The sequence below is a fragment of the Macaca fascicularis genome, chromosome 14 (genome assembly GCF_037993035.2).
Source record: "Macaca fascicularis isolate 582-1 chromosome 14, T2T-MFA8v1.1".
NCBI lineage: Eukaryota > Metazoa > Chordata > Mammalia > Primates > Cercopithecidae > Macaca > Macaca fascicularis.
Genome location: NC_088388.1, coordinates 32,885,563 through 32,912,556, shown reverse-complemented (window position 1 = coordinate 32,912,556; position 26,994 = coordinate 32,885,563). Strand labels below are relative to the sequence as shown.

The 26,994-nt window shown below is 35.8% G+C and overlaps 1 protein-coding gene and 1 long non-coding RNA gene across 2 annotated transcripts in view; one reads left to right on the top strand and one right to left on the bottom strand.

Annotated features, from left to right (window-relative positions):
- CCDC73 (coiled-coil domain containing 73) overlaps positions 1-26,994 on the bottom strand; it is a 156,696-nt gene that overhangs the window by 41,845 nt on the left and 87,857 nt on the right. Inside the window, exons 7-9 of the mRNA XM_005578269.5 lie at positions 22,209-22,247; positions 14,333-14,468; positions 14,015-14,094 (exon numbers count right to left, since the gene is read on the bottom strand). Of these exons, the coding sequence (XP_005578326.4) occupies positions 14,015-14,094; positions 14,333-14,468; positions 22,209-22,247 (255 nt within the window). The remainder of the gene's footprint in view (positions 1-14,014; positions 14,095-14,332; positions 14,469-22,208; positions 22,248-26,994) is intronic.
- Positions 12,351-26,994, top strand: part of LOC141408464 (uncharacterized) — a 31,705-nt gene continuing 17,061 nt past the window's right edge. Inside the window, exon 1 of the long non-coding RNA XR_012423347.1 lies at positions 12,351-12,591. This is a non-coding gene — a long non-coding RNA (uncharacterized lncRNA). The remainder of the gene's footprint in view (positions 12,592-26,994) is intronic.

The following is a 26,994-nucleotide window of genomic DNA, read 5'->3' as shown; positions in this document are numbered from 1 at the left end:
AAAACTGAAGGATGTAAAAGCAGTCTACATTTCTACATGTTCTACAGTCTACATGTTCATTAAGTTTAGTAGACACCAATCAAACACACTAAGATCTTGAAATACCAACTTTTGAATTAGTGTGCAATTGATTGTGCTGTTCTTCTGTGTATACTGACTATATTAAATACTCAATAATCTGATTTGCAGTCTTGGCTACACAGTATCTGAACTCCCTTATAAAGTTAGTACCTGGCATCTTTGTTTCTCTGGTAGGCAGTGGGTAGTTTTTCTACATTCTAAGAGCCCACTGCCTATCAGAGAAGCAAAGATGCCAGGTACCAGCTTTATAAGCATGAGACCAGGCTCTGCTAATCTGATGCGCCAGTCTTGGATATCGGATTAGTTATCACAAAAAAGCAAGGACTATTGCAAATCCATCTGTTGGTAGACAGGGAAGTATAGTAACTTCAAGCTCTATAGGTGACAATGATACAGCAGCAGCAGCAGCAGCAGCAGCAGCAGCAGCATCCACTATGGTCAGCAATGATGATATAAGCTGTGATACACACTATTCAAGAGTGGAAGCTGGTTTTATGCTATGGTCTTTGATACTGCATAACCTCCCTTGTTTGTAATCATTTTTCAAATGTGAAATGACCAATGCCTTTTCAATAAATTCCTTTGCTGACTAAATCAGTGTGCAATTAAGAATCCTGACTACTTCATTTTTTAAAGGTCTTAAGAACTGGATAAACAACAAACTTTTGACTCTTTTGTAGAAATAAGTTGATTTATCAGAGTGGTGAGATTATAGGAAATTTTTATTTTCTTCATTATGTGATTAGCATTTTCTATTTTTCCTAAAATTAAAACATTTTTTGTAGTTTTAAAATAGTATTTAAGCTGTAAAAACAGGTACTATCACTTAGAGAGTTATTAGAGGATAGAAAATGGAAAATGACTTAATCCTAAGGAAAATTCATAGATTAAAGAAGAAGCCAGTATATAAGGGTGAGAAATAAAGTCAACTGAGATAGAAGGAAACCCAAAAGGAAGCTGAAAGAGGAGCAGCAGAAAACAGGGCTACTAAAACCTTCAAAGTTCTACATGTTACAGCTTCAGCCACCCAGGGAGAAACTCACCCAAGTATATCCTAACTCCAAATTCAAAATCCAGGAGAAAGGACTCATTGGTCTTAGTTCAAATACCACCTTTGGATGTGCACACTGCATAAAATGACTGCTAAAGTAACCATGTGAGTCAAGAGATAGGGCTCTATTCTTAGAAAAGCAGGCAGACAAATTGATGTCTGGCACAAAGAGAACAATTAGTATATATCGAAGTAATGAATGAAAGTTTGAATGAAGGGGGTAGACCTTGAGCTAGGCCTTGAAGAATGAGTAGTATACCGGATATCCTTCATTGGTCACTCCTGATTCACTTCCCACCCTTTCTCCACACTCTACTGTGCCCTCTGTGGCTGATCTCTGTGGGTACAGCAAACTCTCTGTCTTCTGGCTCCTGATTGGGTTAAATCTGTGGAAGGTACTAGTATATCAGTAGGCTAGGAAGAGAAAGAGAATGAGGTATTTTACCAGCTCCCTCCCTACCGACCACAAATTGGCAATAGCTGTATATCTTTATCAAAGATCACAGCTAATCCTAGTGATTTGGGAGGCTAAGGTGGGAGGATTGCTTGAAGCCAAGAGTTCAAAGCTAGACTGGGCAATGAAACAAGACCCTGTCTCTAAAAAAATAAAAAAATAAGCCAGGCATGATAGTGTATGCCTCTGGTCCTAGCTACTTGGGAAGCTGAAGCTGGAGGATCACTTGAGCCTAGATCATCCTGGCTAACATGGTGAAACCCCGTCTCTACTAAAAAAAATACAAAAAATGAGCCGGACGTGGAGGCAGACGCCTGTAGTCCCAGCTACTCAGGAGGCTGAGGCAGGAGAATGGCGTGAACCCAGGAGGCGGAGCTTGCAATGAGCCGAGATCGCGCCACTGCACTCCAGCCTGGGCGGCAGAGTGAGACTCCCTCTCAAAAAAGAAAAAAAAAAAAATCACAGGTTCTAGAAACAAAATTTTTCTGTGTTCCAATCTTGGTTCTCTTCTCCTTGTTGTGTAACTTTAGGCAACTTACTTAATAGCTTCATTTTCCTTTAAGTTCCTCATCTATAAAATGGAGATAATAAATAAAAAGTCCCTGGCACGTAATAATCCATGCAACCAGTATTTGAGCATCTACCATGTGCAAGGCACTGACTGTTACCTATTATTTCTACTAAGCTGAATTCAAGGGATTCTATGATTGCTACAGCTGCATTGTGATGTAGAATTATTTTCCCTACTTGTAAAATAAAGTACTCTCAAGTATTAATAAATGGCATGAATATTTAAGTATTCCTTTTTGTATTTAAATAGTTAAGATTAATAATCTCATAGCTGGTAACAATAAAGATTTTCCTATAGACTATAAGTTCCTCAAGAAAAGGTACAATGTTTCATACTTAAATATCCCGTAGTACCTTAACAGATTCAAAGATCTAAGAGAAACTAAAAATTATAATAAATATAAGTAGAAAAGAGTAATGAACATGATATAAAGAAAAATATAATTTACCTTTGTCTAATATAAAAGTTGATAAAATCAAAGGTTTGATTTACTCAGGATGAAAGAAAATGGCAAAAAAAAAAAAAAAACTTGATGAGAGCAGTTGCATCACTTACACATTTTATTGTTAATGACACAAAGATTCACGGTCAATTTGCAAGGTTGATTAGAAAGTCGTAGGTGTACCCTTCAAAAACTCAATGAATCCAGGAGCTGGTTTTTTGAAAAGATCAACAAAATTGATAGACCACTAGCAAGACTAATAAAGAAGAAAAGAGAGAAGAATCAAATAGACACAATAAAAAATGATAAAAGGGATATCACCACCGATCCCACAGAAATACAAACTACCATCAGAGAATACTATAAACACCTCTATGCAAATAAACTAGAAAATCTAGGAGAAATGGATAAAATCCTGGACACATACACCCTCCCAAGACTAAACCAGGAAGAAGTTGAATCCCTGAATAGACCAATAACAGGTTCTGAAATTGAGGCAATAATTAATACCCTACCAACCAAAAAAAGTCCAGGACCAGACGGATTCACAGCCGAATTCTACCAGAGGTACAAAGAGGAGCTGGTACCATTCCTTCTGAAACTATTCCAATCAATAGAAAAAGAGGGCATCCTCCCTAATTCATTTTATGAAGCCAACATCATCCTGATACCAAAGACTGGCAGAGACACAACAAAAAAAGAGAATTTTAGACCAATATCCCTGATGAACATTGATGCAAAAATCCTCAATAAAATACTGGCAAACCGAATCCAGCAGCACATCAAAAAGTTTATCCTCCATGATCAAGTTAGCTTCGTATCTGGGATGCAAGGCTGGTTCAACATATGCAAATCAATAAACATAATTCATCAGATGAACAGAACCAAAGAAAAAAACCACATGATTATTTCAATAGATACAGAAAGTGCCTTTGACAAAATTCAACAGCCCTTCATGCTAAAAACTCAATAAATTAGGTATTGATGGGATGTATCTCAAAATAATAAGAGGTATTTATGACAAACCCACAGCCAATATCGTACTGAATGGACAAAAACTGGAAGCATTCCCTTTGAAAACTGGCACAAGACAGGGATGCCCTCTCTCATCACTCCTATTCAACATTGTGTTGGAACTTCTGGCTATGGCAATCAGGTAAGAGAAAGAAATAAAGGGTGTTCAATTAGGAAAAGAGGAAGTCAAATTGTCTCTGTTTGCAGATGACATGATTGTATATTTAGAAAACCCTGTCATCTCAGCCCAAAATCTCCTTAAGCTGATAAGCAACTTCAGCAAAGTCTCCGGATACAAAAATCAATGTGCAAAAATCACAAGAATTCCTATACACCAATAACAGATAGAGAGCCAAATCATATGTGAACTCCCACTCACAATTGCTTCAAAGAGAATAAAACACCTAGGAATCCAACTTACAAGGGATGGGAAGGAACTCTTCAAGGAGAACTACAAATCACTGCTCAGCAAAATAAAAGAGGACACAAGCAAATGGAAGAACATTCTATGCTCATGGATAGGAAGAATCAATATTGTGAAAATGGCTATACTGCCCAAGGTAATTTACAGATTCAATGTCATCCCCATCAAGCTACCAATGACTTTCTTCACAGAATTGGAAAAAATTACTTTAAAGGTCATATGGAACCAAAAAAGAGCCTGCATTGCCAAGACAATCCTAAGCCAAAAGAGCAAAGCTGTAGTCATCATGCTATCTGCCTTCAAACTATATTACAAGGCTACAGTAACCAAAACAGCATGGTACTGGTACCAAAACAGAGATACAGACCAATGGAACAGAATAGAGCCCTCAGAAATAATACCACACATCTAAAGCCATCTGATCTTTGACAAACTTGACAAAAACAAGAAATGGGGAAAGGATTCCCTATTTAATAAATGGTGCTGGGAATACTGGCTAGCCATATGTAGAAAACTGAAACTGGATCCCTTCCTTACACCTTATACAAAAATCAATTCAAGATGGATTAAAGACTTAAATCTTAGACCCAAAACCATAAAAACTCTACAAGAAAACCTAGGCAATACCATTCAGGACATAGGCATGGGCAAGGAATTCATGACTAAAACACCAAAAGCAATGGCAACAAAAGCCAAAATTGACAAATGGGATCTAATCAAACTAAAGAACTTCTGCACAGCAAAAGAAACTACCATCAGAGTGAACAGGCAACCTACTGAATGGGAGAAAAGTTTTACAATCTACACATCTGACAAAGGGCTAATATCCAGAATCTACAAAGAACTTAAACAAATTTACAAGAAAAAATCAAACAACCCCATTAAAAAGTGGGCAAAGGATATGAACAGACATTTCTCAAAAGAAGACATCTATGCAGCCAACAGACCCATGAAAAAATGCTCATCATCACTGGCCATCAGAGAAATGCAAATCAAAACCACAATGAGATACCATCTCACACCAGTTAGAATGGCAGTCATTAAAAAGTCAGGAAACAACAGGTGCTGGAGAGAATGTGGAGAAATAGGAATGCTTTTACACTGTTGGTGGGACTGTAAACTAGTTAAACCATTGTATTAGACAGTGTGGCAATTCCTCAAGGATTTAGAACAATAAATACCATTTGACTCAGCCATCCCATTACTGGGCATATACCCAAAGGATTATAAATCATGCTGCTATAAAGACACATGCATACCTACGTTTATTGTGGCACTATTCACAATAGCAAAGACTTGGAACCAACCGAAATGACAGACTGGATTAAGAAAATGTGGCACTTGGGCCAGGCGCGGTGGCTCACGCCTGTAATCCCAGCACTTTGGGAGGCCGAGGCGGGCGGATCACAAGGTCAGGAGATCGAGACCACGGTGAAACCCCGTTTCTACTAAAAATACAAAAAATTAGCCGGGCGCGGTGGCGGGCGCCTGTAGTCCCAGCTACTCAGGAGGCTGAGGCAGGAGAATGGCGTGAACCCGGGAGGCGGAGCTTGCAGTGAGCCGAGATTGCGCCACTGCACTCCAGCCTGGGCGACAGAGCGAGACTCTTGTCTCAAAAAAAAAAAAGAAAATGTGGCACTTGTATACCATGGAATACTATGCAGCCATAAAAAAGGATGAGTTCATGTCCTTTATAGGGACATGGAAGAAGTTGGAAACCATCATTCTGAGCAAACTATCACAAGGACCGAAAACCAAACACCTCATGTTCTCACTCATAGGTGGGAACTGAACAATGAGAACACATAGACACAGGGTGGGGAACATCACACACCAGGGCCTCCCAGGGGATGGGGGGAGGGGGGAGGATAGCATTAGGAGATAAACCTAATGTAAATGATGAGTTAACAGGTGCATATATACATATGTAACATATGTTATATAACATGTGTAACATATATACATGGCACATGTATACATATGTAACAAACCTGCACATTGTGCACATGTACCCTAGAACTTAAAGTACAATAATAAAAAGAAAAAAAGAAAAAAAAGAAAATGGTAGGTGTAAGTATAGTGAGAGTTCAATCGCTGATTGAACTAGCTACTTTACTCCATCCAAGGTAACAACCATAGCCCTTTAGATCACCATGTTGCAGATAGATGTTCCTGATTTAAGTGTGAACAGACAAGTGCAGTTTTATTACCAATACTGCCAAAATAAAGGTTAGTAGATGGTAAGTGATAAACATTATGTTAAATATGTTAACAGCATATTTTATGGCTAGAGAAAAACCTTTACTGTTGTAACCAGCAGCCCTACACTGTGAGTTTAAAATAAGTAAATTTTGAATAAGTTCAGATTCAAGTACACAGTAGAAAACAAGTATAATAAATTATTATTCAAGTCCATAGGCCAGATAGTCTTTGACTTAACTTATCGAACAAAATAACTTATTGAATTCATAATTTCCACTGTGGAAAAATATTTAAAGAACATGAGATAATAATTAAAACAACTATGGATACTGAAGGATATAAAAATAAATCTAGTTGTTTCAGTAATTAACATCTTAAAAAATTATGAAATTAATTCAAAGGTAAAATATCTGGTACAGAACCCTAAAGATTTCATCCCAATTCATATTTATAGGATGTTTGACTGATATTTATATTGTTATGCAGTATAGAGTTAAACATCAGAATACTAAAAGGAAATCTTTTATGCTCAACTGATTTTTTAATTTTTAATTTTTATGGGTACATAGTAGGTGTATATATTTATGGGGTACATGAGATGTTCTGATACAGGTATGCTGTGTGTAATAATCACATCATAGAAAATGGGGTACCCATCCCCTGAAGGATTTATCCTTTGTGTTATAAAAAATCCAATTACACTATTTTAGTTATTTTTAAATATACAATTAAATTATTATTGACAATAATCACCCTGTTGTGCTATCAAATACTACGTCTTATTCATTCTTTCTAATTTCTTTGTACTCATTAACCACTCCCACCTTCCCCCACCCTCCCCCTCACTACATTTCCCAGCCTCTGGTAACCATCCTACTCTCTATCTCCATGAGTTCAATTATTTTGATTTTTAGATGCCACAAATAAATGAGAATTGTGATGTTTATCTTTCTGTGCCTGGTTTATTTCACTTAACATAATGACCTCTAGTTCTATCCATGTTTTTGCAAATGACAGGATCTTTTTCTTCTTCATGGCTGAATAGTACTCCATTGTGTATGGGTACCACATTTTCTTTATCCATTCATCTGTTGATGGACACTTAGGTTGCTTTTGAATCTTGGCTATTGTGAACAGTGCTGCAACAAATATGGGAGTGCAGATACCTCTTCAATATACTGATTTATTTTCCTTTGGGTATATGCCCAGCAGCAGGATTGTCAATTGAGTCTACTTTTTAAAAAAGATATTAATCATATTGGCTTTAAAATAATGTATACCTTTCTTTACACAATAGAGTTTCTAACAGCTTGCTTTAAAGGTGCTTTCTTATGCACTAAGATAAGTTTCAAAGGAAAACAAGCAATAATTCCCTGAAATTTTGATTTTTCTCTATTTTTTCCTAAAGCAATATACACCTGGATGAACTAGATCCACATGACTTAGAAAGTAAATTATTAGATAGCGGCCAGGCCGGTGGCTCATGCCTGTAATCCCAGCACTCTGGGAGGCCAAGGCAGGCGGATCATGACGTCAGGAGATCAAGACCATCCTGGTTAACACGGTGAAATATCATCTCTACTAAAAATACAAAAAATTAGCTGGGTGTGGTGGTGGGCACCTGTAGTCCCAGCCACTCAGGAGGCTGAGACAGGAGAATGGCGTGAACCCGGGAGGCAGAGTTTGCAGTGAGCCGAGATCGCACCACTGCACTCCAGCCTGGGCAACAGAGCAAGGCTCTGTCTCAAAGAAAAAAAAAAAAAAAAAAAAAAAAAAAAAAATATATATATATATATAGAATAGCTTGTTTTATACTAGTGATCTGTTCCAGGTTCACTCCTAAAACGCAATGTCCTGTTGATAAAAGGTATATGGGTAAAACTTGTATTTGGATAAAATGGCTTATAATCTTCTGCATAAAGATTGGTTTTCTAAAAGTTTTTTCCTCTTCAAGATTACAAAATGGGACAAATGTCTATGTTTTTCTACATTTTTCAACAATTGAAAACATGGAGCTGTTATAATCAGCTAAGTCTTACAGGAGATACTCTAAAATGCATCAATTCCTCTTACAATTATTGCTATGAGACAATAGGGAGGTTGGGAGGAGAAGGGTATAGAAAATCAGTATATGACTGACAAAAGTAAAAACTAATAATTTTTTATATCTTTCTTTTTCTTTTATATATTAATTACTTAATCTCAAGAGCATAATAAATTAAAATCAGAGACCTCACTAAAAGATCTTCCACTGAAAAATATGCTTTTGATTTTATAGACTTTATAAGCCTTTAAATATCTTGAACTTTTAGTACACTGTCTGTTTTCTAACCATTTTATTCAAAGCTATTAGTGCAGCAAATAAACAGCAATGCTTTGATCTCATTAAATTACAACTTATAGTTCCTGGAGTCATAAATATTGCGCTCTTTTCTCCTTCACCCCTCCCTTTCTGGTAAGGGGTAGTCTGTTTAATATCACTATCTCCTTGAGTGCTCTGACATTTACTCAGACAAATAGCAGAGGTTATGAATGCTGCTCATAGATAGTATCAGGAATTCTTCATGATTGCCATAATGGTGAACTCAGCATCCAGAATGGTAATACCTAGTTTTTATCTAACCACTAAGTTTGGTCTGTTTAACTCTGCTCCACAAAAAAAAAAAAAAGGAATTCCATCTTATCACAATAACAACTGTTCTGGACAAAATCATAGAACAGTATAAGAGAAATGGAAATTACCTTTGGGAAAATTAATGATTAGAAGTTTTAAATAAGTGATACAACCAATGTTACAAAATTTGATTCTCTTCTGAAAAAGACAGTTTAAAAAAAAAACAAGCTTTTCCCAAAGTTAAAAATCAAAGCTACATAAGATATATAAAATATAAAATTAGTGTACTTACAATGTCTACAATATTAAAAATTGGCTCTGAATATGTATTTTAAAATTCTCACCCTTTCAGTTACTTGAACTTTGAAGTCGCAAAGGTAATTAAATTTTCTCACTTTACCCTTCTGTAGCAGTCTGTCTTCCAAGAACAACTTTGCAGCATGAACACTGACACTAATGGTTTCTAGAGTGACAGAGACCACTACTACAGGACATGTTAGTACATTTAAGTAGCCCTAGCCTAGGCCCCAAGACCTGAGAGAAAGAGGAAGTGTCCTCATGAGCAACACCATTCTTCTCACACCTAGAAAGACATTCCGCATCTTCTTACATAAATCCACTAAGGGTATCTCTCCATGAATCTACATGAGCCTCATCTCCATCTATAGGTCAGAGTCTTAAATTGTGCATTGGAAATATAATAGGCAGGCTGGGCATAGTGGTTCACATGTGTAATCTTTGGGCAGGCGGATCTTTGGGCAGGCAGATCACTTGAGGTCAGGTGTTCGAGACCAGCCTGGCCAACATGGTGAAACCCCGTCTCTACTGAAAATACAAAAATTAGCTAAGCATTGTGGTACATGCCTGTAGTCCCAGCTACTTGGGAGGCTGAGGCAAGAGAATGGCTTGAACCCAGGAGCCAGAGGTCGCAGTGAGCCGAGATTGTGCCATTGCATTCCAGCCTGGGCAACAGAGCAAGACTCCGTCTTAAAAAAAAAAAAGAAAATAAAAAAGAGAAGTGATTGTCTATTCATATCCTTCGCCCACTTTTTGATGGGTTTGTTTGATTTTTTTTCTTGTAAATTTGTTTAAGTTCTTTGTAGATTCTGGATATTAGCCCTTTGTCAGATGGGTAGACTGTAAAAATTTTCTCCCATTGAGTAGGTTGTCTGTTCACTCTGATGGTAGTTTCTTTTGCTGTGCAGAAGCTCTTTAGTTTAATTAGATCCCATTTGTCAATTTTGGCTTTTGTTGCCATTGCTTGGTGTTTTAGTCATGAATTCCTTGCCCATGCCTATGTCCTGAATTAGAAATATCATTTGACCCAGTCATCCCATTACTGGGTACGTACCCAAAGGATTATAAATCATGCTGCTATAAAGACACATGCACATGTATGTTTATTGTAGCACTATTCACAATAGCAAAGACTTGGAACCAACTGAAATGTCCATCAATGATAGACTGGATTAAGAAAATGTGGCACATATACACCATGGAATACTAGGCAGCCATAAAAAAGGATGAGTTCATGTCCTTTATAGGGACATGGATGAAGCTGGAAACCATCATTCTTAGCAAACTATTGCAAGGACAGAAAACCAAACACTGCATGTTCTCACTGATAGGTAGGAATTGAACAATGAGAACACTTGGATACAGGGTGGGGAATATCACACACTGGGGCCTGTGGTGGGGTGGGGGGAGGGGGGAGGGGGGAGGGATCGCATTAGGAGATATACCTGGTGTAAATGACGAGTTAATGGGTGCAGCACACCAACGTGGCACATGCATACATATGTAACAAACCTACACGTTGTGCACATGTACTCTAGAACTTAAAGTATATAACAAAAAAAGAAATATAATAGTCTATTATGTTACAATGAAACATCTGTTTTCATTTAATGCAAAAAAATTAGTACAAAATTTATGAGGCATATTTTCATAAGACTGCATAAACTAATTGTATAAAGGCTTATTAATATGAATTTTATTTTATTAATATGAATGTTATTTCATATTCATATGAAATTAATTGATATGAATTAATTTTCATATTAATTAATTCCAAATTAATTATGTTATTTAATTACTAAAGTCATTGTTAAAAATATTAAAACATAAATGAACCAAAGAGACATCAACAAAAATGTGTTTATTCACAACTACTGATTTAATAGTTATTTATATTTGTATTTGAAATCTATATCAATAGAAATGTATGGTCTTTTTAATAATTCTTACTTGGGATTCCAAACAGATTTTTTAAATTATAGCTTTTTCTCTTTATATTAAAAAGAGCCACCTCTAATTTTCGAGGATGTATCTAAAAAGAAATGTTTTCTACATATATATTAATTGTACTCTTAAGTAATTTGCTAAATAGACAGACTTTTAAGGGCCAGAAACATGATTATCACCACCCATTCTAATGTTCTGTACTGAAATACACCTATGCTTTTACTTTCTGATCCCTCAGGCATAAGAATAAAGTCCAAGGAATATATAACCAATATATTGGCAGTTAAAACAGTGAAGATATACATATCACAGTCAACAGTATTCTAATATTAATGGTCTTTGAACTATGACTTAGGATTTAGAAGGTACTGCTACCCAAAATATACAAAGAACTCTTAAAACTCAACAATAAGAAAACAAAAAACCCAATTAAAAAATGGGCCCAAGGCCTGAACAGACACTTTAACAAAAAATATACACAGATGACAAGTAGGTATATGAAAATATGTTCAATATCATATGTCATTAGGGAACTGCAAATCAAAACAAGATACCACTACACACCAGTCAGAATGACCAACATCCAAAACACTGACAACACCAAATGCTAGTGAGGATGTGATAGTGAGACAGGTTGCGCATGTGTAAGGACAGGGAGTATACGGGAACTCTGTACTTCCCACTCAGTTTTGCTGTGAACCTAAAACTCTCTAAAAATTGTTTATTAATTAAAATATATTAAATTATATTAAAATAGTGAAAGTCTATGTATATATAAAAGTAAAATGCTTGGATTTCTGGTATTTTTTTCCTTTTAAAAATAGAATCCTTTAGAGTCAAGACAACAACATTGACCCAAATTAGTAGAAGTTATTATTTTCCTCAGAATTAATGGTATATCTGAATGATGCCATTCGTATTCATTTATCTCTTGAGTCCAAAATATACAACTAAAAATATAGATTAGGTTTAGAGTACAATCTCTGACTGTGAAACAACTTTCTCTGTACTGAATCAATTAGCCAATACAAAACTGAATTCCTAACTTTGGCCTCACTAATGTTTTACCCTAAGTATGTCAGAATCCCAACAGAAACAGATGGCACACATAAACTAGGATAATCTGAAGATGGGTTTATTTGCAAAGGTGCAGGAGGATATAAAGGAACCACAAGGGATGGCACAAGTTCCACTGACTAGCAGCACTGTAGCTGTCACCACATCTAGACCCAGAAGGTCAAGAAGAGAGGTTACTGGAACCCCAAAAAGAGACAGGATCATGTAGATTAGGCCAATTTGAGAGAAGTAGTGATCTATTGAGGGACATGGCCAGCCTGAAGTTATCTCAGAGGGAAGAAACAGGGGAATAAATACCCTGATTCACTCTCTCCTTCCTCCCATCTCCTGCTTAGGCTCTCCACTGGCCCAGCTCAACAGGAAGTCAGAAGATATGGAAGCCCATTGATGCAACCCATATACATAAGCCTTCAAAAGGTAAGTACAGATCTGGAGGGGCAAACAGAAGATTTTTTTGCATACCAATATAATAAATAACTACAAATTAAGTGCATTTTAAATGATACTTGGTAAATATTGTTTCAAAATATTTATGGAGTGCCAGTAAGCATAGGTACTTAATTCTCTCAGAGGTAGGGAGGTGGTCCTAAAATGATTCAAAGTGGTATTGAGAGAGGGATTGGAAGGGAGTGGAAAAAGGAAAACAGACGTCATTCTCTATGGAAAGAACAAAGCCTTACCTACTCCTATCGTACCAACTCTTCCTTTGTGTCAGTTGGAATATTTTTAGTTGCAAATCTTGGAAAATCGAATTGGCCCTAACCAACCTGGTTTAAGTAATAATGGGGACCTATTGGTTCACATAATTCAAATGTCTAGAGGTAGGACAAGATGCAGGGTTGGTTGATTCAGTTAATAATGTCATCAAAGAACGGGTTTCTTTATGTCATACCAATCTGGCATCCACATTGTCAGGTTCTTATTTGTTGGCTTTTCTCATGGTTGTAGGCTGACTGCCAGCCACGGTAGAGGTTACGTTCTTCCTAGTTTATAACCAGAAGCTAGCTAAAGTCATTTATCCATTCCTGAACCAATGCCTATGGTCAGAGGAAAGAAATATATTTGTGCTCTCCTGCCAATTTGGGGCTCAGCTCTAAAGCTGGAGACATCAAAACAAAAATCTGGATAAGGTTAGGAAGAAGGCAAAGGGATACTGAAGCTCAGTAAGCAACAAACAAATGCTCAATTCAGAGCTTCATTCATGATGCTCCAGCCATATCAGATGTTTTTTAGTTCCTCTAATATACTAAACTCTTTCCTGTCTCAAGGCTTTTGCACATGCTATTCCCCTTGCCCAAAACATTACTCCCTTCCCTCCTCCACCCTCTTACCCCCAATCTAATAAAGTCACCTGTAATGTCATCACACCTTTTACTTTTTCTTCCGCTCATTTATAATAGTTTTATATTACTTAGTCTGTGTAATTATTTGTTTTATGTCTGACTCCACCACCAGACTCTTTCATAAAAGTAGAAACATGTTTTATTTTCTTCACAGCTGTATCCTTAGTGCCACATAGCAACCAGTATATAAAAGTCACTCAATAAATATTGAATGAATGGTGCTAATAGGGATGACATACAATGAATCCTTATAAGGTATTCATGTCACCATAAAAATGCATGCTACTGGTCACAAGTCAAAGAAATAATATTTTGAATGGATTACAACAAATGCACTAATTACCTTTACTGGAATCATAATTCAAAATTTATGCATCTGTATTGAAAACATTTTATTTATCCTACCAAAAAATTCTACCCAACTGTCCTCTAGTAATAGCCCATAAGACTATTTTACATTACAATTTTTACTTAGTATGAAACTATATCACTCATACCTTCTTTAAACTGCATATTTCATCTTCTTGTTTTTTATTTAAAGCTGAAAGTCTTTTGTTTGATTGTATTGCTTCCCGTACTGCAACATTAAAGACACTTAAGAAAGCATTATATTCAATGCATATTTCAAAGAAAGTATTAAGATAAACAGGGAAAACAGTAACAATGCAATACATACGTTATTAAATTTAGGTAACAGTCATTAACTGCCATTTACTATTATCAGTATTATCATAGAAATTCAAAGTATTCCTAGTAAATAAGTCCATTCAAACATTCTCTACTGAATATGTATATTTAAATACGATAGCACATACCATTTTGTTCTAACTTTTCATGATTCTCTTTTACCAATCCAAATTGACCTGTTATTGTGGCATAGCATTTCTCAATTTCACTCAGTTGCTTATGATAGTCTTCTTTAGCCAGAAGATGTAACTGGACCTTTTGTTCCTATTTTGAGGAGTAATTTTAAATGTTATACATATAACACACACACACACACACACACAACAAATATATAAAAATATATTGTGGTAAACAACTGCTGTTAGTAATATAAATAAATGTCATTTAAAAGTACTCTCTGAGTAAACTGCAAGGAGGAAATATTTGTTAGGAGACATTTCTAAATCTGTGTAAAACTAAAGCAAACATATTTTTCCTATAGCAAAATAGTCACTTCATGTTATGTTTCCCTTGTTTGCAATTTATTTTTCAAAATCTTTTTATAAAAAACGCTAATCAGCCTAACACTAAGAAAAGTGAGGAGAAAATTAAAGCAATATTTTTTCTTTCTCTAAATCATTTGAATAATCAGGATCTATCTAGATCACTGTTTTGATTCTTTGTCCTTTCAATTTGCTAGAATAATTTCAATGTGCATTACTAAAATTCAAGTAATTTTTCTGACATAGATTTTAATTAATATAGTACCTTCTCACTGCATTAAGAAATGAAATGATGAGGCAGGAAGAATGCTTGAGGCCAGGAGTTTGAGACCAGCCTAGGCAACATAGCAAGATCCCATCTCTACAAAAATAAAAGTTAGCTGGGTGTGGTGGCACATGCCTGTAGTCCTAGCTACTTGGGAGGTTGAGGTGGAAGGATTGCTTGAGGCTAGGAGTTTAAGGCTGCAGTGAGCTATGTTCGGCCACTGAACTCCAGCCCAGGTGACAAAGCAAGACCTCATCTCTAAAAAAGAAAAAGAAATGACAAGGATAATATCTCTCAGTGGCAGGGAGGCAACATAGGATAGTAGATAGTCTACTTAAACTGGAGACATAATTGGTAAAAATCAGACCCTACTTATATAATATTATATGGGCCTCCACTGCTTTCAGCTAAAGGAACTACTCTTACCATACTTAGGAATATGACTTTTAACTCTTAAAAACTAAATATTATGTTAATAAAAATCAATAACACTTGTTAAAAGTTTTTTTATCTTCACTTGACATTAGCAGAATCATTAATTGGTTTCACATCTTTCATTCATTTTTTTTCCCCATCTGCTTCACCTTCTATGATGAGCAGTTCTAAACAAAGAACAGTATAGGCCCATCCATTGGCACTCAATAATTGTTTTCTGAATGAACCGTTGTTGTCTTATAGAGGGGGTTCTAATAGTAAAAATTTGATTTTGCCTAACCAGCATCCATTTCCCTTATCTAACAGCACCACAATTTACTGTATTGAAATACTTTTTCTTCATTACAACGTGGACTACACATTACAACAGGACTAAAATTCGGAAGGGCATGATCTCAAATTAAACCAATTGATAGCTACCTTCTTGGAATTTGAATGTTGAGCAAAAAGACTATATAAAACTAAAGAAGTTCAGTAGTGATCCTATCCAAACTGATACGAGACCTCTGTTGTGGGTTCCTACATCCTGCCTCATAAACTCTGGAATTACTCTGAGTCCCTGTTCATTCTCAAACAATTCTTTATTCTCTGGCTGATTGTGAATGCCTCCCCTAAATTAACCAGAGGCATTTCTTATTGCTTAAAACCAAAGTACAGGCCGGACACAGTGGCTCACATCTGTAATCCCAGCACTTTGGGAGGACAAGGTGCGTGGATCACAAGGTCAGGAGTTCGTGACCATCCTGACCAACATGGTGAAATCCCGTCTCCACTAAAAATACAAAAATGTGCCAGTCATGGTGGCGTGCACCTGTAATCCCAGCTACTCAGGAGGCTGAGACAGGAGAATCACTTGAACCCAGGAGGCAGAGATTGCAGTGAGCTGAGATCGTGCCACTGCACTCCAGCCTGGGCGACAGAGCGAGACTCCATCTCAAAAAAAAAAAAAAAAAGAAAAAGAAAAAGAAAAGAAAAACCAAAGGACAGGTAGTAGAGCATAGTGGTCAAAAGCTAGTCTGCCTATGTTTAAATCTTGTTTCTGCAATTTAGTGTGACCTCGGGTAAATTATCTACCCTATTTTTAGGATGAAGTTTATAATAGTATTTCACTCATAGGGTTGCCGTGAGGATAAAATGAATTAACATACATAAAGCACTAAAAAACAGAGTTCATCATGGCCGGACGTGGTGGCTCACGCCTGTAATCCCAGCACTTTGGGAGGCCAAGGCGGGCAGATCATGAGGTCAGTAGATCGAGACCATCCTGGCTAACACAGTGAAACCCCATCTCTACTAAAAATACAAAAAATTAGCCGATGTGGTGGTGGGCGCCTGTAGTCCCAGCTACTCGGGAGACTGAGCCAGGAGAATGGCGTGAACCTGGGAGGTGGAGCTTGCAGTGAGCCAAGATTATGCCACTGCACTCCAGCCTGGGCAACAGAGCAAGACTCCATCTCAAAAAAAAAAAAAAAACAGAGCCCATCATATAAATATCACAATAAAATGATTTGTTATTATTCCTTAACTGATAAAAGTATCAATAGTTTTAATTAACTTTTATTTAGAATAAGCATGGCCTTTTAAAAATATTCATGAAGGGCCAGGCACGGTGGCTCATGCCTGTAATCCCAGCACTTTGGGAGGCCAAGGCGGGTAGATCACAAGGTCAGGAGTTCGAGACCAGCCTGGCCAACATGGTGAAACCCATCTCTACTAAAAATACAAAAATTAACCAAGCATGGTGCCGCACACCTGTAATCCCAGCTACTGGGGAGGCTGAGGCAGGAGAATCACTTAAATCCAGGAGGCACAGGTTGCAGTGAGCTGAGATCACGCCACTGCACTAACTCGGACGACAGAGCAAGGCTCCGTCAGACACACACACACACACACACACACACACACATACACATACACATATATATATTTATACATGAAGAACACACATTACCATTTTAGTTGTACCTAACTATATTATCTTGGCAAGTCTGATGACAGTCTTAACTTTTTCAAAGCTATTTTTTAAATGATTTTTAAAATGGTAATATTATTGGTAATAATTATGATATATCAGTTGAAAGTTTCTCATGTATGTCATCAGGCTTTTCACTACTTATTTGATTTAATTTTGCAGCAGTTATAAATGCAAACAAGTTGATAAATGTACTTAGTCCTGGAGAGCTTATGCCTACATGGGTAGTTACTATTATCAGTAATGGTGAGCAATAATGAACCATATTCCTTTCTTCTAAAATACACTTTAATTTTTGATTGAGAGAATTATATTAGCTCTCAGCAGATGTCTAGAAACCTAACACAATTTCACTGAAAACTGGGTTAATGGCATTTTTTCAATTCAAGGAAGTTTTTACGTATTTATTTATTTTTTTGGAAACGGAGTCTCTCTCTGTCGCCCAGCATGGAGTGCTGTGACATGATCTCGGCTCACTGCAACCTCTGCCTCCGGGTTCAGGCAATTCTCCTGCCTCAGCCTCCTGAGTAGCTGGGACTACAGGCGCATGCCGCTATGCTCAGCTAATTTTTTGTATTTTAGTAGAGACGGGGTTTCACCGTGTTGCCCAGGCTGGTCTCGAACTCCTGAACTCAGGCAATCCACCCGCCTTGGCTTCCCAAAGTGCTAGGATTACAGGCGTGAGCCACCATGCCTGGCCAATTCAAGGAAGTTTTAATTTTTTATTCTAATCAATATTTATGTAGCCTTCTTTAGAATACTATCTACTACATAATACATCATCCCACAAAAGCTTTCTTAACCTTTCAGCTAAAAAGTGATGAATAAAATAGGTAGTCAATGCCTACAAAGGTTAACAATTCTGTTAACTAAAAATGTAGCAAAGATCAAAGAGATTTCATGCATTGAGGTTTGTACACATTAATTTCTGATATACTCTATTCCAACATCCTTTGTTTGAGACAAAAATTGCAGTTTCATTGCATTTGTTTGCATGACATAATTCTGATTTTCAAACACAGTAGCATATTCAATGGCCATGATATATGCCATTCAGACTTCTAAATCACATGGGTACCTACAGCTTATTAGCCCATATATGCCTATATGAACGTAGTTTACTACACTGATTTAGTTTTGAAAATGAGATAAAGAGGTCCATTGTCCAGTTTGCCACTAATTTCATGACTATCAACAAATAGTTTAAATTCTCTGAAAAGCAATAACAAAAAGTAATTGGTAATAACACTTTAGAGATGTAAGAATATTTTAAAGAATACAAATAAATTGATTTTTTTTTTTTTTTTTTGAGATGGAGTCTCGCTCTGTCGCCCAGGCTGGAGTGCAGTGGCGCGATCTCGGCTCACTGCAAGCTCCGCCTCCCGAGTTAACGCCATTCTCCTGCCTCAGCCTCCCGAGTAGTTGGGACTACAGGCGCCCACAACCGCGCCCGGCTAATTTTTTGTATTTTTAGTAGAGACGGGGTTTCACCGTGGTCTCGATCTCCTGACCTTGTGATCCGCCCGCCTCGGCCTCCCAAAGTGCTGGGATTACAGGCGTGAGCCACCGCGCCCGGCATTGATTTTTACTATTATTAAAACTTTAATGTACTATAAGGCTATGTTATTGAGATGATTAAGAAATAGTTAAGTACATATTGTTTGGTTCTTTTTACCTGCATGAATCGATTCAAATTATTTTTTCTTTTACACAGTTTTACTATCAAATGCAAAGACAGCCTATAAAAAATGTCAGCATTCATTGCTTTCTAAACACATGTACACCTCGTTTTAAACAAATCTAACCTATGAAAGTCAACATTAGAGGAAAAATAGCATATCCATAATTGTACGTGTGTGTAGTCTAAAAGCTTACTTTAAAGCCTTGAAGCATTTAAAATGGGAATAATGTAAAAATATTTACGCACAACTTTTTAGAAATATATTTACTGACAAAATGCACAGCTTCACATTTCTCCCTTTTTCTGTTTACTTAAGACGACTGATTTGAAAACTTCTGGAGATAAAATTAGTTTCCCTTAAAACAATCAGTTTGTTAAGAGTAAATTTTAGAGGAAAAGATAACAATCAAAAAATAAATTTAACATATTCATTTCCAATTTTGTAACTAATCTTCTAATTTCTTCAATATGAACCCAAACTAAATCAATGGAGTTATAAAACTCAATTTTCAAAAACCTATGGCATCTTTCTTAAGATATCCTTACCTTTTCAGTTGCAAATAAGAGGCATAGATTACTTTAAAAACCTAAAGTCATGCTGCTAATGTATGTGTCTACATATATACATAATATTTATGATCATGAAGTTACTTCCAGGTAAGTCTTCAGTTTAAAAATATTCTACTCTGAAAGAAAGTATGTGGTTATTCTTAATCTATCAAAACCTTAAATATTGAAATTGCTTTAATTTCCTAAGGAAAAAAAATCTTTCTTGTAAATCTTTTATTTAGAGGAAAATGATATATAGAAGAGAAATACAGTATGACAATGGTTTGATAAGTTTACTTCCTTCATTAAGCTGTATTAGCTATTCAGTTTTACAACACAGACACCTATAAATTCAATTATTAACCAACATGATCATCTATATAGTAATCACTAAACACAGCAGGAAAAATTTGTATCAATGACCAGATCACAATGATGGTAAATGTAATGTCCTAAGATTTCTCTCTCACATGTTTTTATTGCATCCTTTTTATTCGTAATGATTGAGATTTTTTTTCAAAGGGGAGGTACTTTTAAAGGATGGAAAAATGGTTTGATTTGTGATTATGTTAATTTATCTCAGAACATATCACCACCTCTAAAAGATAATCAGCTTACTGAATCACAGAAGACAGAAACTTACTAGTAGTTAAGTACTCACCTATAGGAGCTCATAAACTTGACATTTTCTTAATACTACTTTTCAAGCTATTTCTTTTAGGACCCTAACTTTATTGCTCCCCATAGCCCTGCCTTCACACTAGTGGCTATCTTGCTTCCTGTCTTGCCCATGGAAACAAATAACATAAAAGAATAATGTACTGCTTGGAATAAAATAAGATTAACTGAATTACTGAATACTATACAGCACTTAGAATAAAGAACAAGTCATCTGAATTATATAATAATAATGTAACAGGAATAACGTAAAATGAATATATGTAAGAATGCTTAGAAAAAGGAGTACTTCTAACTTTTAAATCCAAAATATAAATGTTCTGCCAGAATGAATATAAAATATTAAATATATATCAATATATAATTTTTTTAAAATTAAAATTGATGCAATGCTTTAAACTGTCAGAAAAAAATATTATGACTATAACTGAAATATCATTTTAGTAGGTATAAATGTTGTAATTCACAATAACAAAAAGCTTAGAAGTGACCAAAAACTAGAATAAGTATATACATGTTTTTATGTTTTTTTTAAAGATCGTAAGTATCTGTTTGATGAAATTTGAAAGTGGAATAAAATAAAACACATTTTATGTTGCCTTTGATCTTTAACTTGTAGCCTTATCTCCCAGGTCAAAGGGCACATTATTCAATTTCACTATATTTTGTGTAAAACCACTGTAGCGTTGAAGATGACTTTCAGTACAAATGTCATGGTACTTAAAGCTAAACCAGAATCTAGTTTTTCAGCTTCTTAATTAAAATCATGGTTTAACATAGTCTGACAACATTATTTTTATTCTTTCCAGTTGAACAGCAACAGATTTTTCACATCTTTTATTCAATCAAGCTTAGCAATCTCTCATGGCTCTTTTATTTTCTAACACACCAAACAATTTCAAGAAGCAAAATACTTTATGTTTTTGTATGTAATGTCAGAAGGGGTGATAGTTCATTTCTTACTTCTCATATATATAATATATAAGCCTTACTCAAAAATTAATTTTACTTGCTTTAAAGTCTGCTCCAAAAAATGAAGACTGAATAGCATAACCCCACCCAAAAAGCCCTTTGACAATTTAAGTGGATATAGGAAAATTTTGGTCAACCAAAAACACAGAAAAGAAAATCCTTCTGAATAAAATAGGGCTAGAAGGGAAAAATACCAAAGTAAATATTCCCTAAAGCGTTATGCTGTAAAAGCAAAAACATTCATTTTTTAATAGACTATAAAAGAGGAATGCACAGCAAATAAATACTTGTTGAACAATGTAGGATCAGTACCATATCCCAAGTGTAGACTGATAAGGGATAAATATTATATCCCAAATACTGCTTCATATATTTTGTTCTTTTCAGGCTATAATTAATAATTACATGTTTACATAAATATCTAGAAGAGATACCATTAAAATAAGAGGTTTTAGAGTTTTGTTGTTTGTTTTCACTATAAGACCCTAACAATAATTTGGGAACTGTGTAAAATTTATTTTAAATATACAGGTTGAATATCTCTAATCAGAAATGCTGGGACCAGAAGTATCTCATATTTGGGATATTTTTGGATTTTGGAATATACCTATGGCTTGAGCATCTCAAATGCAAAAATCTGAAGTCCAAAATACTCCAATGAGCATTTTCTTTGAGCATCATGTTGATGCTCAAAAAGTTTCCAATTTTGAAGCATTTCAAATTTTGAGTTTTCAGATTTGGGATGCTCAACCTGTATAAGTACTATGTAATGTAGAAATAAATTTGTGAAATAATTCATGTATGCAACATGCGAAATTGCAAATATCCCCTTTAATATTACTGGGGACAGTAATATCCAGTTTCAACAATTAATTTTTTCACTATATATGTCACATTTTATTCACAAAAATACTAATCCCCCTAAGTACTAATCCAGATGGGGGGAAAATATGTTTTGTAATTTCCTTACCATTTCACTCACTTTCTTCTGTAAAGAGTATTTAGAAACCTTGAAAAATAAGGGGGGAAAATCTCATTAAAATACTTTAATTATCTACAACAAATTCCTCTGGTATCAAAATTACATGCTATAAAATGTGGCATTTATCTTCTGTGTACCATTATTGATTTATTCAACACATTTATGGCACCTACTATATGCTAGATACTTTCCTAGACTCCTGGAATATAGCAGTGAACAAAACGAAGTCCTTACCTTTAAGAAACTTACTTTCTAGTGGGGGGTGGTGATAGGACCAACAAATATAAGTAAAATGTATGCATGTTAGAGAGTGATAACCACTAAGGCAAAAATAAAGCAAGAGAGATAGAGAGAGCAGTCTAGGGGAGTTTGTTACTTCATATTAGCTCTTCCCTGAGGAAAAGTATAAAAAAAAAACAAGCATAACAACTGTTTTAAACAAACAAATCATCTCATGATCCACAGATAACAGTCATTAACACTTTGGTACTACCAGTTTTTGTTTGTTTGATTCGTTTGTTTGTTTTTAAGATAGAGTCACACTGTATTACCTAGGCTGGAGTGCACTGGGATGATCACAGCTCACTGCAGCCTCAACCTCCTAGGCTCAAGCAATCCTCCTGCTACCTCAGCCTCATAAGTAGCTGTGGACTATAGGAACATGCCACCACACCTGGCTAATTTTTAAAATTTTTTGTAGAGACAGGGTCCCACTATGTTGCCCAAGCTGATCTTGAACTCCTGGGCTCAAGAGATCCTCTAGCCTTGCCCTCCTAAAATGCTGAGATTACAGGTGTAAGCCACCATGCCCCACTCTACCAGTTTTTTAAAAACATATATTTTTACTTTAAAAGAGAGCCAGTGGAAAGTGATAATAAATATCTATTTTGTAACCTACTTTACTTAATATACAATAAACACATTTCTGTGACAAATTAATGTACAATATAACTTTTTAATGGCTACACAGTATTCCATTTTTTAACTTTACCATAGCTTACCTAATCACTTATATTTACAGGTTTACTGAATTGAGTTTTTTACTATTATGAAATATTCTGAAATAAACATGCTTATATCTAGACTTTTATAGTTATTCTTTTTATTAGGATAAGTTCCAAGAAGCAGAATTTCTAAGATTTGTTAATTTTTATAGGTTTTTAAAAACCGTTACATAAGCCAGCGCAGGGCCTCATGTCTGTAATTCCAGCACTTTAGGAGGCTGAGGTGGGTGGATTGCTTGAGCCCAGGAGTTCAAAACCAACCTGGGTAACATGGTGAAAGTCTGAAAACAAACAAAACTAAGCTGGGTATGATGGTGTGTGCCTGTAATCCCAGTTACTCGGGAGGCTGAGGCCAGGATGATTGCTTGAGCCCGGGGGGATGGAGGTTGCAGTGAATTGAAACCGCACCACTGCACTCCAGCCTGAGTGACAGAATGAAACTCTGTCAAAAAAAAAAAAAAAAAAATTGTTACATAGTCTTCTAGAGGATTGACCAAGTTAAATGCCAACCAGCCATATATGAGTGCTTATCTTCTTAAATCCTACTTACATTTTTTAAATTTTAAGCAAAAGTACAATAATTACTACACATTTCCTATGAAATAAATTTTTTAGCCTACTGCCATGAATGACCTGATTTTTATTATATTTTATTTTATTTTATATTAATGGATGGGTTGTATATGATTCATTTCTTCCATAAATGTTGAATGCTTATTGTAAGTAAAGCATTGATATAGACACTGGGGGTACAACACTGGACCAAAAGAAAAAATCCTGCCCAGCTTAAATTCTGGGCAAGAGAAAAAGCAATATAAGCTAAAACATATGGTATATTAGATATTGATAGGTGTTAAAGAAAAACAATAAATGAGGGAAGATGATTACACAGGATGGTCAGGAAACTCCTTTCTGAGATAGCAAATTCTGAGTAAAGACCTGGATAGAAGTAAGGAAGAATATTTCAGCAGGTTCTCTAACGTGGAATAAGGTCTAGTGTGTTCAAAGAATAGCAAGGAAGTCCATGTGGCTGGAAGGGAGTGAGCAAGGTGAAGAACAGCAGAGTTCAGAGAGGGGCAAGGGAAGGCAAGGGGACCCAAATCATTGTAGGCCTCGTTATGTGTGATCCAGATTTGGTTTTTATAACTAATGAGATGGAAAGCCACTACAGAGTTCTGAGGACAAATGTGACAAAGCCTGACTTAGCCTTTTTTTTTTTTTTTTTTTTTTTGGAGACGGAGTCTTGCTCTGTCGCCAAGCTGGAGTGCAGTGGCATGATCTCAGTTCACTGCAACCTCTGCCTCCCGGGTTCAAGCAATTCTCCTGCCTCAGCCTCCCAAGTAGCTGGGACTACAGGTGCATGCCACCATGCCTGGGTACTTTTTATATTATTAGTAGAGACGGGGTTTCACCATGTTAGCCAGGATAGTCTTGATCTCTTGACCTCGTGATCTGCCCACCTCAGCCTCCCAAAGTGCTGGGATTAGAGGCACGAGCCACCGCGCCAGGCCCTGACTTAGCTTTTTAAAGACTCACTCTATTACATTCACATTAGAAGGGAACAGAAGTTGTGGCAAGAAAAATCACTTAATAAGCTACTGTAATAATCCAGATGAAAGAGGATGATGAATGAGGACTAGGATGTTAGTAGTGGATGAAATAAGAAGTGGTTGGAAAGCAGATACACTCTGAGGGAGAGCCAAAAAAAAGTAACTGGAAAAAGAGAGTTGTCATTAATAAGGATGGAAAAGATTAAATAAGCCAGTTTTCAGGAGGCAGGACTTTAGAAACTTAGTTTTAACCATGTCAAGTTTGAGGTGTCTTTTAGATATCCAAGCAGAGACAGCAAATAGTTAATGTAGGATGGATTAGGGGTTAGGAGATAAACATTTAGAAGTCTTCTAACATGTAGATCCCATTTTAAAGACACGAGCCTGGATGAGATCAGAGTACTTTTTAAGGCATCCAGCACAAAAGCAAAGGAAAATGTTTTGAGGTCATCTAGAAAAATAAGAGGAAAAAATGAAAAGACAAAATTCAGAAGACAATATATTACTCTGATCCTGAATTTATTATCTGCTACCATTAGCCAAAGATAAAACTATATCTAGAGCAAATTTACCAAATAATTTCAGGCCACCGTTATTCACACACACCTCTGCATTTATTCTTTCTCAAGTATATCTACTGTATTTTATCAATAGCTCTAGAGCACTGCCCAACTAATAAACTCCCACATAGCTGCATTTCTGACACATAGATGAATCTGAAAATAATATAATTGGATTGACATGCAGTATTTTTATATATGCTATATTTAATATTTTTAATTATTTAAAAATTGGTTAATATCACATATAGGCATACCTCTAATATCAGAACAAAACTATACGAATGCTAATGCATTAACTATAGAAGGCAACTTCAAGAATAAAATACAAATGTTTTCCTATTATAGTTATCCTTCACTTTATGGAAAATTATAAGAAAAGCTGACTGAAAGCACACTGCTTTACAGAAAAATCTTATTTTCCTATTAATTTTCCATTTATTGAATTATTTTAGTTGGGAATAAAGTCCCCCAAATACTATGTTTAAAACATTTAACCCCTTCCTCTTCTTAAACAGTTCAGCCCTGAAGTCCATTAGGTTAGGTAGTATAAGGTAGGGGTATGTGAGGAAGTGGTGAGGGGGTTGTGTCTAGAGCATTCCAGAACAGAATAACAGGCCTGAATGGAGAAAAGAGGATTTCCCCATGTAAAGGAGGGCAGTCTACTGTGGGGAGTCAGAAACTAAGCAAGGTGAGGAGGGTGACCCTGCAAAAGGGCAACCCTGCTGAAAGTGTCAGAATCCAAGCAGGAAAAGGAGGACATCCACATAAGGAAAGAGGGGGCAGCAGAATGGTGGACTGGTTACGTAACAGGGTGTTTTATGAAACAAGTCAACGTCTTAGTGATAATGAAAGTCAGATTTCTCATTGAAAGAGAAGTACTAAAGAGAAGAAATAAACTAAAATAATCCTTGTAGTTTGGGATTGTAATTTGCAGTAGTGCAAATTAATGGTTTTCAATATACATACATAGATATAAAAATATATGTAACTGTAAGTATATGTGTGTATGTGTGTATGTATGTAAATATATACATATATTTCCTAGCTCTGTCCACTGAGGGGGTCTGAGAACAATGACACTCCAACAGTAATAATTGTAATAGCACTCAGACCTTGGTTTCTATATACCTTTTTTTCTACTAAAAGGAACCAGGGCAACATGGAGAAATGGTTTATTATGGGGCAAGATCAGGTAAAGTACGAGGTGATCCTGGTACATTTTATTTTTATCTGAAAGCAGAAAAATCCTAAATGAATGATGAAGACATGTCAAAAATACCCAGCAGCCAGCTTGAATGGACTCCCACTGGCCAAACCAAGAATAATTTGATAAAAATAAATGATAGTCAAATATTTTAATCCATTGTACAAAACAAGAAACTATGAGCCTATATTGATATAAATAAATCTATTAAAAGTTTGGTGAGAAATGACATATTTACATAGTTTCAAAGTGCCTCTCCACAAAATACGCTGATTACAAAGGAGAAAAGAGTAACCTTACAGTGGAGAAATTTGTCAGATACTTCCTTAGTCAAATTATCAGAGTGAACATCACCAATAATAAAACAAATTGAAACCATTAGCTATCTGATAGGATTCAATAAGAAGAATATGGCATTACTTCTGTGATAAATAAACTGAATCTAACCATGAG